Source organism: Balaenoptera physalus (genome assembly GCF_965194825.1).
Source record: "Balaenoptera physalus genome assembly, chromosome: 15".
Lineage (NCBI taxonomy): Eukaryota > Metazoa > Chordata > Mammalia > Artiodactyla > Balaenopteridae > Balaenoptera > Balaenoptera physalus.
In genome coordinates, this window is record NC_138894.1 from 22,442,105 (window position 1) to 22,456,612 (window position 14,508).

Here is a 14,508-nt window from a genome sequence, read left to right on the forward strand (position 1 = left end):
CAGTCCTGGAGGGAGTGGCTGCTCCTTCCCTAGAGTTCTCTTTAAGTCTTCCTAGACAATTCCTTGTTACTCTAATCTATTAGCTCTAATAATTCTTTTTTTTTATTTAATTAATTAATTAATTTATTTATTTATTTTTGGCTGCGTTGGGTCTTCGTTTCTGTGCGAGGGCTTTCTCTAGTTGCTGCGAGCGGGGGCCACTCTTCATCGCGGTGCGCGGGCCTCTCACTATCGCGGCCCCTCTTGTTGCGGAGCACAGGTTCCAGACGCGCAGGCTCAGTAGTTGTGGCTCACGGGCCCAGTTGCTCCGCGGCATGTGGGATCTTCCCAGACCAGGGCTCGAACCCGTGTCCCCTGCATTAGCAGGCGGATTCTCAACCACTGCACCACCAGGGAAGCCCCTAATAATTCTTTATATTAAGCTTTCCCTGCTCAAATTACTGTGTAGTTTTGCTCTCACTACTGGACAGGATGATACCTTCCCCACTCTTCTGATGGGGCCAACCTCTTGCCAATCACCCTCAACTCTCAGCCCCCAGCTTCAGGCTTGGGCTTGTGACTCCAGCCTGTTCAATTTGTGGTTGAACAATTAGTTCAGGAAAAGGCAAATCTCATTCAGTTCACTGAGCCCCAGTCCTAACACCTCCCTCTCCCAATCACATCACCCTTCTTCACATTATCCCAAATCACCCAACAATACATTTGGTTGAACTGATCCCATCCTTGGCTTGGGGGGTGATGAGGGAGAGGAACAGTGCTGACCAAACTAAGAAATTAGCACATCCCATGCCCCCTCTAAATAATTAACTCAGAGATGTATACCTGATTTAGAGGCCAAAATGACTTACAAAATTTTAAAACTTTTATTTGAGCTGCCTGGGAAGAGAATGTCCTCTTTTTTGCTAACTATAGTCTAGAAGCATGTAATCTTGAGAATATTTTGCAGCTACCTTGAGATTTTGAGAAAAGGGCCTACAGAGAAGAGTGTCCTTAGTGAGGAAAAAGAGATAGAAACCTGGTCCTTCTCACATGTTTGTACCTTGATCAAGCTTTGCCTGAAGCTACCTGCCTCTGGACTTTTAGTTGGGTGAGCCAATATATTCCCTTTTGGAAAGGCCAACTTGAGTTGGGTTTCTGTTATTTAAAATGGAAAACATCCTAATTATTATGTTTTCCTTCCAGGTGAGACCATAGCAATATGCGCAATTTTCACAACATGTACTGCACTCTTTCTTAAAGTCTCCCCCACTACCAGCCTATAAAGTTGCGAAGGCAGGAGTTGAATCTTATTTACCTTTGAAGTCATATATCTTGGCACAATGTCTTATACATAGTAGGCATCCAATAAGTATCTCTTGAAAGGATAACTGAATAAATAAATAAATTCCAAATAAACCAGCTGAAGTTAATGCCATGACAGCTCTGATGTAAAACATGTGCTAAGAACCTGGACAGTAACGTCTACCTTTATAATCAGAGACAAGGATATTTTATACCTTGATTATGTGCAGCAGAAATTAACAAAATATTGTAAATCAACTATACTTCAATAAATTTTTTTTTTAAAAAAGAGCCACATCAGAGTTGCAGGACAAAACAGCAGACTACTGAGAAATAATGTTACTGGGGACTCACTAAGACTATTCAATGCTAATGTCACAAAAATCACAGGTAATATTAAACTCACCCACCAACAATGGGGCAGAAGCATTAGATTTGTCCCCTGGTAGTCTCGAAGATAATTTGAATTTTCTGAGAAGTTGACTAAATGGTTGTGTTTTCTCATTTTGTTATTGACTTTCTAGGGAGAAATTCTGAGATAATCGGGAACATCATTATTCCAGGACTCAGCCTGAGTACAGAAAAAAGTGATTGTTTCCTCTGACACACACATGGCTAGGTGAGTTTGTGTGTAATGACATCACCAACGCTAAGAATTGGACAATATACTCTGATTGCATTCATTCAGAGTTTAGGGAAAATAAATATTGCTCTTCTCGATCACTGATTGAAATGCAGGAGTCCTTTCAAAGCGTGAAGTGTCACATCTCCATCTAACACACTGATAATGTCAACTGATTGCAGGATACACCAGGTGTCTGTAGGGAATCACTCACCAGCAACTTCAACAATACAAGTGATTATAATTCAGTAGTTTTTAATGATGTCTGATGTGCAAATGATTCCTTTAGCTTCGCTCAGGAACATCAAATTCCCACTTTGGCGATAACTCGGCTTTGAACTATATGTCACTCGCTGTTCCATCACTATCCTCCTGAATTCAAAATAACTACAGTAGCAAAAACCTTCAGCAGTCATACGAATCCTTAATATAACATATTCAAAAGAGAGCTCAACATTGAAACACACACAAATACTTGCAAAATAGAGCAAGTAGCTTAATATGAGCAGCTAGAATATCTATGTGTTATATGAAAAGATGGACTCCTTAGCAGGCATGTAAACTTAAGTTTGCAAATGTAATTTTAAGGTAGCAGAATGCAAAAACCTACACACTGCTAAATCACACAACCTCTGCAGAATTCCCAGTTATTTACTCATTTTCAGAGGGTGAATGACTTTTGCTCAGGATTACTCAATTTGCCAACAATTACCTAGAGGGTGCAGGGCAGAAAATGAAGACGGGCATTTTAGGAGAATAAATGGACTCTCCTTCATCTACTCAGTGAATTATTGATTGAAAAACATGAAAATAAGTTTCTGATAAGAAGGCAATTCCCTCCATATTCCTGTAAGTTACTCAGAAACGAGAAAAATCAATATCTGCAAAGAACGGCAATAAAGTTTTGGCATACGGCCTAAAAGATGAAAAGTAAAATATTATCTGAAATGCTTAAAGGTAAAATACCTATGCAGTGGTTAACACGGCAGGAAGCTACAGGACTCCTTATACTGTGTTAATCAATGTTCCGACCCCAAATCAAGTCACTGCTTTATTATCGTTAGAAAGCACCTGCCACTCTTTTTCTCATCTATGTTCTATCATCCATTTGGTAAAGAAACTCATTTTTATTTGGAAGAAGTCTTGATAAAAGTATAGATGATAATTTCTAACCTGCTCCATCAAAATACATAAAGATATTTCCTTCATCTTGAGTTAAAAACAAATAAGTAGATGCTGGCAGACAACACTTGTTTATGAGAGGATGTGCTTCTATAGAAAAGAACAAAAATGCTAAGAAGAATTATATACCATGTTCATTTGCAAAGAATTGTTGACACATTGTCTTTTTTAGGGGATTGGAACAATAGTCCCATCGTATGAAACCCTGACTGACCTGAACCCAAGTATGACACATGCCACCTGAGTAATTCAGCGATAGCACCAGAAGCTGCAGTTCCCCACTTGCTCCACAAGAGGACACCATTCCGCCACCGCTGTTCCCTGCAGAGGCTGCGCTTTCAGTAGAACAAATGTGTTATTCAGTCTACAATCATTTTTAATTTTACTACTGACAGTCTGACAGGACTACTTAATATTGCTGGGTTGACCTTTCCATATTTTGTGCTAAATCTTTTTTTTTTTTTTTTAACTTCTCAAACTGCTGTGTCGGGAAGAGGATATAATTGACTCCACATTAAGACAGGCTGCAGTGTGATATTATCAGCCGACAGCACTGGTCAAAACAGGTGGGTAGAGGCAGGATTGCAGGCAGCAACTGGTGCCGTACATCACACTACAGGCCCCGATTGCACAAGCACCCTCCACTTGTGGGCCATTCGGGGAGAATATTTAGCCTTCATCACTCCTCAAGAGGGGCTTGAAATGGCCTTCCATGGCACAGAGAACATATAAGATAAGTTAATTTCCTTAGGTTCAGTCCTATTCTCCTGGTAAAGGAAGACTGTCCATCTGGGGAAAGATCTTTCTTAAAATGTTGCCTTTGAAGACTAAGCAGGCTGGAAGAGAAAGGTAACAAAACTTTTTCTCCAACACACTTGAGAACAAAGTCATCTGTAGCCTAAAAGATGCATGTAATTCAGGCGGGACTGCAGAAATAACAGCCAGCACTGCAGTTCCGGGATCTGACAATGGTGACAGAGCCGCCATTTACCAAACACTTACTTTGCACCAGACTCCGTGATGAATGCTTCATAAGGAATTCCCCCAGTTTAAACCTCCCCACAACTCTGAGGGCTGCACAATCATTAGCCCCCTACTAACAGATGAGGTGTCTGAGACCTAAGGAAGTTTCATTTTTTATTATTTTTTATACATATATTTTATTGAAGTATAGTTGATTTACAATGTTGTGTTAATTACCGCTGTACAGCAAAGTGACTCAGTTTTACGTATGTATAGATTCTCTTTTTTAAGGCTCTTTTCCAGTCTGGTTTATCATAGGTTTTTTGTTTGTTTGTTTGTTTGTTTGTTTGTTTTACTTATGGCTGTGTTGGGTCTTCGTTTCTGTGCGAGGGCTTTCTCTAGTTGTGGCAAGCGGGGGCCACTCTTCATCGCGGTGCATGGGCCTCTCACTATCGTGGCCTCTCTTGTTGTGGAGCACAGGCTCCAGACGCGCAGGCTCAGTAATTGTGGCTCACGGGCCCAGTTGCTCCGCGGCATGTGGGATCTTCCCATACCAGGGCTCGAACCCGTGTCCCCTGCATTGGCAGGCAGATTCTCAACCACTGTGCCACCAGGGAAGCCCCTATCATAGGTTATTGAATCTAGTTCTCTGTGCTCTACAGGAGGACCTTGTTGTTTATCCATTCTCTAGATAATAGCTTCCATCTGCTAACCCCAGCCTCCCATCCCATCCCTCCCCCGCCCCCCTCCCCTTTGGCTACCACCCCGTCTGTTCTCTATGCTGTGGAGGCTTTATGTGGTGGGTTAGGACAGGCTGGCAAGTGGACCCCAAACCAAGACTAGACCTAGGCTGTCTTACTCCAGTGGCCATAAGGTTATTCATAAAATTACACTGCCCCTCAGTATCCTGTAAAATAGGTAGTCTCTCCTCATACTGCTCTCCTCATCCAACTTGCAAGAGCCTTCCCGGGTTTCTGAGGCCTATTCTCTGAGAAAAGTCTGAGAGAAAAATTCCCAAGCAGGTTCTGCTTCGTGTCCCCTGGCTCCTCAGGAACCTGAACAGAAACCATGAAGAGCTACACCTTCTTTGTGGATTATGACCATGCAACTCAGCCTGGGGATGTTGGCATTTGAGGCCTTTCATAATATTGCAGAGTTTATACAAAATTTTGGAAATCTTGGCTCCTTTATTGGGGCCAGCTCAGCTAAGACCCTGCCCAAGATTTTTTGACAGAGAACACTTGTGATTTTGGAAATTTCTTAATGAACCTCCATATTGGACAAATCTGATATGGAAGGTGAGGTAAGAGCAGGCTGCCATTATTCATTTCCTATCTCACCTGCCCCCTCATTGTTCATTTCATGGAAGAAGAAAATACGGGCATGGAATATAGACCCTCAAGGCAGAAGCCACGTTCCTAAGCAACTGAGTTACATCATCAAAGGGTGGGTCCACCCAGGCTGCAACTAGATACCAGTGAGCAACTAGGAAAACAGAGAAAGGCCTAGCTGTCAAGGACTGGGAGGGTTGCACGTGACCCAGGAAAATTTGTGACCACGGCAAGTCTCCACTTCCATGAAGAAACAAAAGACTTAAAAGGAACCAAGGAATCCTGACAAGCAAGGCACATATCATGGAGTTCTAGGAGTTGGTGGGGCACATATGCACCCAGAGACCCAATCCAGGAATGTTAGATGCCAAGCTTGATGCAACAAGATTGATTCTAGCCATCAGTGCTGTGGACGAGGCTTCTTTTTATTGCCAGACTAAGGGAGGTTCAAAGTACATAATTCTACAAAAGGGCAACGCTGGAGCAGTTAACAAAATACAATGCAACATGGGATCCACATTAAGGTGGGCAGAGGTGGTCACATGGCCAGCTACCCAGAAGAGCTGGCCTGGCCTGAATTACCACAGGGACCAGCGCTGCTCTGAATCTCAAGACAAAGTCAAGGCAGGCACACCACGCGCGGCAGCCTCTGCAGCCTGAAAGATGCACTGTTTTGTACGCCAAGAACTAAGGGGAAATCCAAACTCTGTGTTTTGAGAGAAGGAAAACAATTCAAGTGAATCTTCTGCAACTTTGAAAGATGTATTATTGAATATAATTTTAGTAGTAGAAATATTGGGGGCATACCACTTGGGTGAGTAACCAAGTGATCTGGTGAGCAGTGAAACATCTTTGGTCCAGTTCAGTGCCATGGTCAATATTGCTACCCACATAAAGCACATTTTGGTAAGTTCTACATACGTACAATTCTCAGATGAGATAAAAGTCTCATGACGTCTGCCATGTCCGCCAAGATGAGCAAGCGTGTTACAGCCGATAGCAGAGCCCGGGCAGCTCGCACCATGGTGCCACGCTTCACCGAGGAGCACGGGTCATCAGCGAACTCGGAAGAGGCAATGCGCATCGTCTCACCTGGAAGACAGACATGGAGACACATGTGGGTAGACAGGAGGCTCAGAGGCTGGCAGTCATAAAGATCTGTGGATGGGCCATCACAGCTCTCATTGCAAAACCACTATTACCAGGTGGTACCAGCTCCCTCAGTGCAGCAGAAACTTTCAAGTCAAACGCATAAGTGCACCCAGACAGGTGCTGTAGACAAAACCCAAGTGTAAAATTATGTGTTTAGCATCAATAAGGAAGATATTTAATTCAATTTGTCTAAGAATTGAGATGGATTTGCCTGACCTTATTCATTCTCACTCTGCACATCCCTTGGAACCAGTGGTATTCACTAGGCTAGTTGGTTTCTAACAGTTGAAGAATAAAGTTAACTGCTCCAGAGAGGAATGAAACTTAAGACCTTGGCCTCATGAGCTCTGTACTCTTAATTGAGCTAATCAGACAATAACAGACTATAGAGTTGCCCCAGGTCTGTTCTTTTAATTCTCTGCTAGGAAGCTATTCTCTAATATAGAGAACATTTATGAGACAATTGAAGCGATTCAACAGATGTTTATTAAGCACATACTCATGTCAGATTCTCTTCCAGGCTCTGGAATTGCAAAGGTGACTAAGAACGCCCTGGCCCCAAGGAATTCACAATCTAATGAGGACACACGTTGTAAATACATACTTATAATAGTGATTACGTGCCATCATAGACATATGATTAAGAATGAAGGCAAAGAAGAGGAGGAAGTGATTTACTCATTTAGTGTGAGGCTGGAGGGAAGCTGTCAACGTTGATAGCCTTTGAAAAACTAAAATGTGTTCACCAGGAAGACAAAGGTAGGAAGGAAACCCGAGGCAGCAGGAACACCACGAGGCTCCAGAACTTGGAGCAGGGCGCTGAGTATGGGGAAATGCAATCACCTGGAAAGTCACAGCGAGTCAGGGGTGTGGGGAAGAGAGGCACCAGGGTCTGGAACACTGTGGAAGAGATCTGAACTGTGTCCTCAGCAGGGAGGGAAATGACCTAATAGATTTTAATTTTGGCCACATTATATAAAATAAACTGGAAGGGACAAGACTAGTGCAGAGAAAACAGGAAAACATGGTTATAATCTGAGGGGGCAGTAATGAGGACATGGACCAGGGAAATAGGAATGGGATACAGAGAGGAAGTGAGTATTAATGAGATCTGCATGAGAGAAACAACGGATTTGGGGACTGGTTAGGTATGGAAACCAGAGACGAGGTGGTGATGGTGAATACGGACCCAACACAATGGACAGGTACATATTTGTACCCCAGGAGAGGGAAACAAAGGGAGATCATTCACTACATGAGATGGGCCCCATGTTGATGGGGTGGATATCCACCCAGAGAATAGAGAACTAGGAACTAGAACTAGGAAAAAGTATAATGAAGCTTCACAGAGCAGAACATACACAGGGGTGCAAATGCTTCAATGAACCAGAAGAGTAGAGTTAAGATGACCAATTAATTAAATTAGGGTGACACAAGTCATTCAATATTTATAAAATGATACTTCTCATCTATTCATCAAAACCGAGTTGATTTAAATAAAGTTAATTACATCACTGAAAGGCCATGCATCCTATAATTTATCCTAAACTACAAGGGAAAATAAAAAACTCTTCTCATCATTTTACAGGCAGATCAAAATATAATGTAATTCCCTCCATGTTGTAGTTATTTAAACCCTCACAGTGATCCTTTTTATACTTAAGAAATGTGGGTGTGTAAGGAAATATATTGTGCTGTAGGATTTTTAAAAGAGGCTACCATCTATTACACAGCCAACCAGCTTAGTCTTTATGCCTAGGCACAAACAAGTGGCTTAATATATAACAACAGCATGGGAGAAGTTTAAATATTCATTATCATACTGGTGAATTTTCAAGATGTATGGCTCTAGAGGCCTAAATATACTTTAAGGTAGAGGCTGGCAGTTAGGAGATATATATTCAGTCCCAGCGTTCCACCCTTGCCACAGGCTTGCATAAATCTCCTCTCTGCCCACTCCCTGTCCCCCAGAAAAAGACAGTAGCAGATATCTGAGTGGTGGGGAGAAGTCTACCTCATTCTTACTCTGTAGAGTGCAGCAAGAAAGAACATTACACACCAAGGTGAATCCAATGAAATATCGAGAGGGTCACCCTAGGTGAAGAATGGACACATCTGTATATGGTATTAATGGGTAAGTCAGCTGCTGTTGGAAGGGATCCACTTATTCAAGGAAGGGGGAGATTTATTCTGCAGGTGAACCGAGGGAGCTACGTGGTTGGTCCCAAATTTTCAGGTTACATTGGTATGAGTCATAGCTTGGGTAAGAATGGACCATTCAGGCAGGGCTCTTAGAAAAAAAGGGCCCTAAGAGGACAGTCCAGTCACACCCCCTTCCAGCTTGTGGAGAAACCGTGCCTAATCAAACTGATTTTCAAGATCAGATTTTCATATAGGGGGTCAGTATAATGGCACTTCATCCAGATGCTGACTATTTGGCCAGCAATACTGCTTCAAAGCCAGGGGATGGCACACAGCAGGACGGAGCTGTCAGGTGGAGCTTGGGGACCACACCAGGCACTCCTGGAAGGCACTCGGGAGATGTCCGTGAGAAAGAGAATGAGACCCAGAGAGAGAGAGACAGAGACAGAGAGAGATCCACATTAGCAAATGTGACTCTGCAAAAGGAAATGTCACACTAAATTCTGAGATTATCCTCAAATAAATAAAAGATGATTTAATCCAATTTAAATTAAAACTAAAAACTCACTTGAAGCAGATACAAATGATTTCATGTTTTTAAAGGAAAGGCACTCTGGAGTCGGCTATAACTTTAATGCGTTTTACATCCCTGTAGTTTTAGGATTACTAAAAGAAAAAGGAAATCTATATTACAAAATGATAAGAGAGTTTATCAGAATAAAATTAGCTATTTTTCCTGGGAACTGCTTTTTCTATAAGACTAAAATATTTAGCTAAGAAATAGCATGCATGTGTACGAGCAGGAAGAGAGCAATAAGGAGAGGACACCAGAGCTGCCCGTTTCTTTTATATACACTCTTGTATTCAAGCTCATAAACTTGATTACAGACCTAAGCTCAGAGCAGGGTTTCTATGATAAAGCCTTTGATCCTCTCAAGCCACTACCACCTGCTGGAAAGAAGAAAAAAATAACATCTCCAAATAAGTGACTAAGGGGAAATAATACTAATTAATCTGTATACAGCGCTTCTGTATAAAGGTTTAGTTTGTAAGTATTGTTCTAAAAGCTTTACATATATTAACCCATGGATTAACAGAGAATATACATCTTTAACAAAGACCAAGGGTCACTCCTGACTCCTCCCAACCATTATTAAACTGTGAGATCAGCGATTATTCCACTTCTGTGTTTTAGTCCCCTCAACTATAAAATAGAGGTGGAAATAATAACAGCTACTTCGTAGGCTGTCATTAGAGTTAAAGATTAAAGATAATGCATTCAAAGCACCCAGCACAAGGCCTTGCCAGTAATGGGAGCTTACTCATTATTTACCATTAATACCACAGCTACCACTATCACTGCGATCCTCTCCAATACAACAAGAATAGTTGGTGAACTCCCAGATAAAGGTTTGGAAGTGCATTTTGTGGCTGACTTCACTGCTTGTGTACACAATAATTTAGAAGCAAGAAAACATCTGCCTGATAAAAACATATCACTTTAAGACAGAATATAACCCACCTCCCCAAAAAAATGGTGTTGGTGGTTGGTTTTCAAATTGGTGCTTGTTTTGGTTCTTATGCTACCCTGGAGGAATTGGAATCTTTGCAAGGACTTGATAAATGTAGGAAGAGCCACATTCCATAAAATGGTGATTACTGTCTTGCTTAAATGCAGTAGAAGACCGCAGACTTGGAAACAGTAAACAGCAATGTGCTAAGCGTAAAAGAAAAATGGAGTGCAGAGGATCAATACTGAATCCGATGTCACTTGATATTTTAATAAAAATAAAGAGAAAAGAAATCGATAAACATGGTAACTTTAAATTTCATTGTGCAGTGGAAGTGTTTCTGAAATAACTGCACTGTATCAAACATATAATTAAACAAAACCTATTGTAAGTTACTTTGTAAAGCAAGTAAGCACCCAATAAATTATCTTTGTTTATAAATCCAAAAGTTCAATAACCCTGTATATGTAAGGCAAGTCTCTCTATAAAAAGCATGCTGTTGACTTTATACTCTTAAGTCAATAAATGTTTCTATTGATTAGTATCTTTATTCTTCTATAACCATGACTACAAATCAAAACCCACTGAAATGTCAGTAGACTGATATATAGTACTTGGTAGTTGAAATGTGATTTTAAAAAATCTTTTAATGTGATGAGGAAAGAAAAACAATGCCATAAGTGGCATCCTGACTGAACAGCAGAGATAATATGATCATCAAAAATGCTATCATCTAATTCTGAATGAAAAAGGCAGGCTCACCATCTCAACATGCAAATAAAGAGGATGTTGGCTTCCTCTTGCTAATTAAGACACTGTGTTAAAAAAAAAAAAAGGGCAGAATAAGAAGGTAGTGGTGGGGTGGGGAGTTAATGTCTAAATTCCAGAATTTAAGAATATGTCAGAGGACATCACGAAGCCTAAATCTTAGCAGATGCAGAACGCAGGTGTGACCTCTGCCTCCTTAGGAAACCATTCCAATTTGAGAGACCTCTAATTGTTAAAATTTTTTCTTCAATTATTTTGGTCTTCCATGTGTTCTTCTGAACCACACATAAAAATCTAGTCCCCTTTTCAACTCGATACATCTTGAGAGAATTTTTTTAAATGTCCTTCAGGGAGAAGGAAAATGCCAAAACAAACACACATCAGCCATTGCCTGAGAACTAATGCTGCATCCAGATTATGAAAATGACAACTCGCATAGAGAAATGAACAAACAACTCCCCCTAGTTTTCCAAATGTTAAATACCTACTAACTAGTCATTCAAGTTGGGATGATTAGTTTGTTTGTACACAAATTTTTAAGCAAATTTATAGTGTAAACATAAAAGGTGTTGCCAATTAGCTTTGGAGGGAAAAAACCTGGTTTCTGGCATGTTGTGAAGACAAATGATAAGATAGATAACAATTGATATCAAGTCACTATGACCTATTTCAGGATCTAAATTACTACCTATGTTTGAAAGATATCGAATGTGAGCTCATAGGTGGAGTCCAACTCCTTAATTTCAGAGGAGAAAAACCAAGTATCAAAAACCTTATATGGCTCACTCAAGGTCACACAGCCAACTTAACGGCAGAGTTCAGACCAGAAGATGGGTCTCTTGACTCTGAGTTTAAATTTGCTGCAATTTACTACTGTAGTATATTTCTTTGGAAACCTTCTGTTTTTGTATGGTTTCACAAATTCACAACTGACTGTCCCTAAGTTAGTCCACATAACTTAAGCCTTTTTATACCAGTTTGGATGTCTTGATACTATGCTTAGGTGCAAATATATTTGTAAGTTCCTATGGTATCTCATAATTGTCATTAGTACAACTAAATAATACTTGCACCATTGATTTCAATCAGCTTAGATATAAATACAAAGAAAAGCAAATAGGAAGTATAAAGAAAGAACATTATATAATTTGCATCTTAGAGGCTGCAGATGAATAAACTACACTTGAAATTGTTATACTGTAAAATAACAAGTCAACTTAACTTTTTCTAAAGTAGTCTTTGGCTAAACAAAGCACAGGAACAATTCCTTTTTATTTATTTATTTATTTATTTATTTATTTATTTATTTATTTATTTATTTATTTATTTTTGGCTGTGTTGGGTCTTCATTTCTGTGCGAGGGCTTTCTCTAGTTGCAGCAAGTGGGGGCCACTCTTCATTGTGGTGCCCAGGCCTCTCACTATCGTGGCCTCTTTTGTTGCGGAGCACAGGCTCCAGACGCGCAGGCTCAGTAGTTGTTGCTCACGGGCCTAGTTGCTCCGTGGCATGTGGGATCTTCCCAGACCAGGGCTCGAACCCGTGTCCCCTGCATTAGCAGGCAGATTCTCAACCACTGCGCCACCAGGAAAGCCCCAGGAACAATTCTTATATTGAGAAAAGTTGATTAAGGATAGAAAACTCTACTACACATTTCAAAATTAGAAACAAAAAAAAAATGTTCCAAGTAATTGGTATCATGAACATGGTAAATGGTGCTATAAAATTACAGCTTAATTAAGCTATATTTTAAAATACCACATGGAGAAAACTGATTTTCTTCACTAGTTTGAGGGTGAAAAAACCATAATGATCAGATTCTAGGATTTAAATGGCATAGTTTATGCTTTATTTTCTGAACTGCCATTGATTTCCAAGTCATCACAGAGAAATGGCAGTTTCTTAAATGTGATTATAGCCATGAGTCTTCTTTACTGAACTGACTGAAGGCATCCATGTCACCATCATTCTGGCTCCTACATTAAGAGAGATCACAGAAGGACCACATCTAAATCAACATAAGGATATCAATTGTAATAAAATACAGTGAACAAAAATATATTTGTTCGGTGGGAGGATCTGGCAATAGGTAATGGACAAAATTGATTTAAGATAACTCAAAACCCTAAATTCAAAAAGACAAACTGCCAAAATGTGCTAATCAAAGCTTTCTTCAATTCTGTGATCAGTAGCTTGTCACAAGGGTCATGATGGATCTCAGACAGGCTTCTCTCTTTCCAACTCAAAAGTACATTCTTAAAATAAGTGAAGTAAGGTTATAACAAACATCAACCTTGAGAGGAAAACATGTCCCAACAGGGTGACATGCAGTCTTATGGGTGAGGGAAATTTGGAGGGTTAGAGGGTAACAGTCCTGTCTACACTGCCTTACGTTTGTAGGGTTGACTGTATGATCATACCTATAAATGGGTGCAAAGTATATAAGGAGTGATATATCATTTCATTCTTCCTTTTATTCATTCAGTAAGCATTTATGAAGCACCTGCTATGTGGTAGATACTTGTAAGTTCTGGATGTTCAAGATGAAGTCATGATTCCTGCCCTCTACTTACTAGCATCCTGATCTTTCTAAATGACTCACTAACAAGGATCATCTGAAGAACATCTGTAGAGAAACACCCACTGATCAGGCATTTGGAAATTCAAGGAAGAGGAAGATGAATTTTGGGGAGCTGGGACTCATGAGTATGTAGAGGATGCTTAGTCAGCTACCATAATAAGTAAGAGTGGCCAAAAAGTGTGTGTGTGTGTGTATCTATATATCTATATCTATATCTGTATCTGTATCTAGAGAGAGAGATTAAGTTTTTCATTCTTTATCCCTGCAATGTATAGCTTTTAGCCATGATTCTGAGAGAAGGCAGAGACCAGCCACACACTGCTGACCTCTCTTCTCCTCCAATTCCCTGCTAGATTTCTAAAGAACAAAGAGTGTGGATGAGAATGTCCCAGACAAATACACCCTTCATTATTAATTAGTTCCTCAGCCCCACATTGAGCAGGTCTGGGTCAATAGAGAGATTTCAGGGCCCCTCTAACTTCTTAACATCAAACCCTAAATGAAAAGTGGGCCTGAGGGGTCTAGGACCACTTTCCTGCAGACTAATTCAGTTTTCAACTAATATTTCCAAAGGAAACAGATGCCATCTGATCATACTAGTTTCATGAAATTAAAGAGAAGTATAGAAAGAGAGATGAAAGCATGAAGATTACAGAAAGTCAATGAATTTTAACGTTTTGTCTCCTTCCACTGGAAACGAGATCTACTACCACAGTCAAAATAATGTAGGGTATCCAGAATGTCAGGAAACATGACAAAATTATTTTTTTTGATTTGCTAGTTAAAATTTCAAATAATATTATCAATATTTTTCTTAAACCTCTAGAACGTTGTTTCTTATAAAGTACATAAAAACTTAAAGCAAGGATCCAATTGTTATACTGGAAAAAAAAAAAAGTCAAATAAATGTGCTCTTTTCCCTATATTCCCAGACTTTGTGGATACTGTTTTGATGAGGAGCTATTTTCAGATTCACTT

General features: G+C 40.2%; 1 protein-coding gene across 3 annotated transcripts in view; it reads right to left on the reverse strand.

Moving 5' to 3' along the window:
- CTNNA2 (catenin alpha 2) overlaps positions 1-14,508 on the reverse strand; it is a 1,185,886-nt gene that overhangs the window by 804,830 nt on the left and 366,548 nt on the right. For all 3 annotated transcript variants that reach the window (XM_082425912.1, XM_082425913.1, XM_082425911.1), the window contains exon 4: positions 6,305-6,471. In XM_082425912.1, the coding sequence (XP_082282038.1) occupies positions 6,305-6,471 (167 nt within the window). The remainder of the gene's footprint in view (positions 1-6,304; positions 6,472-14,508) is intronic.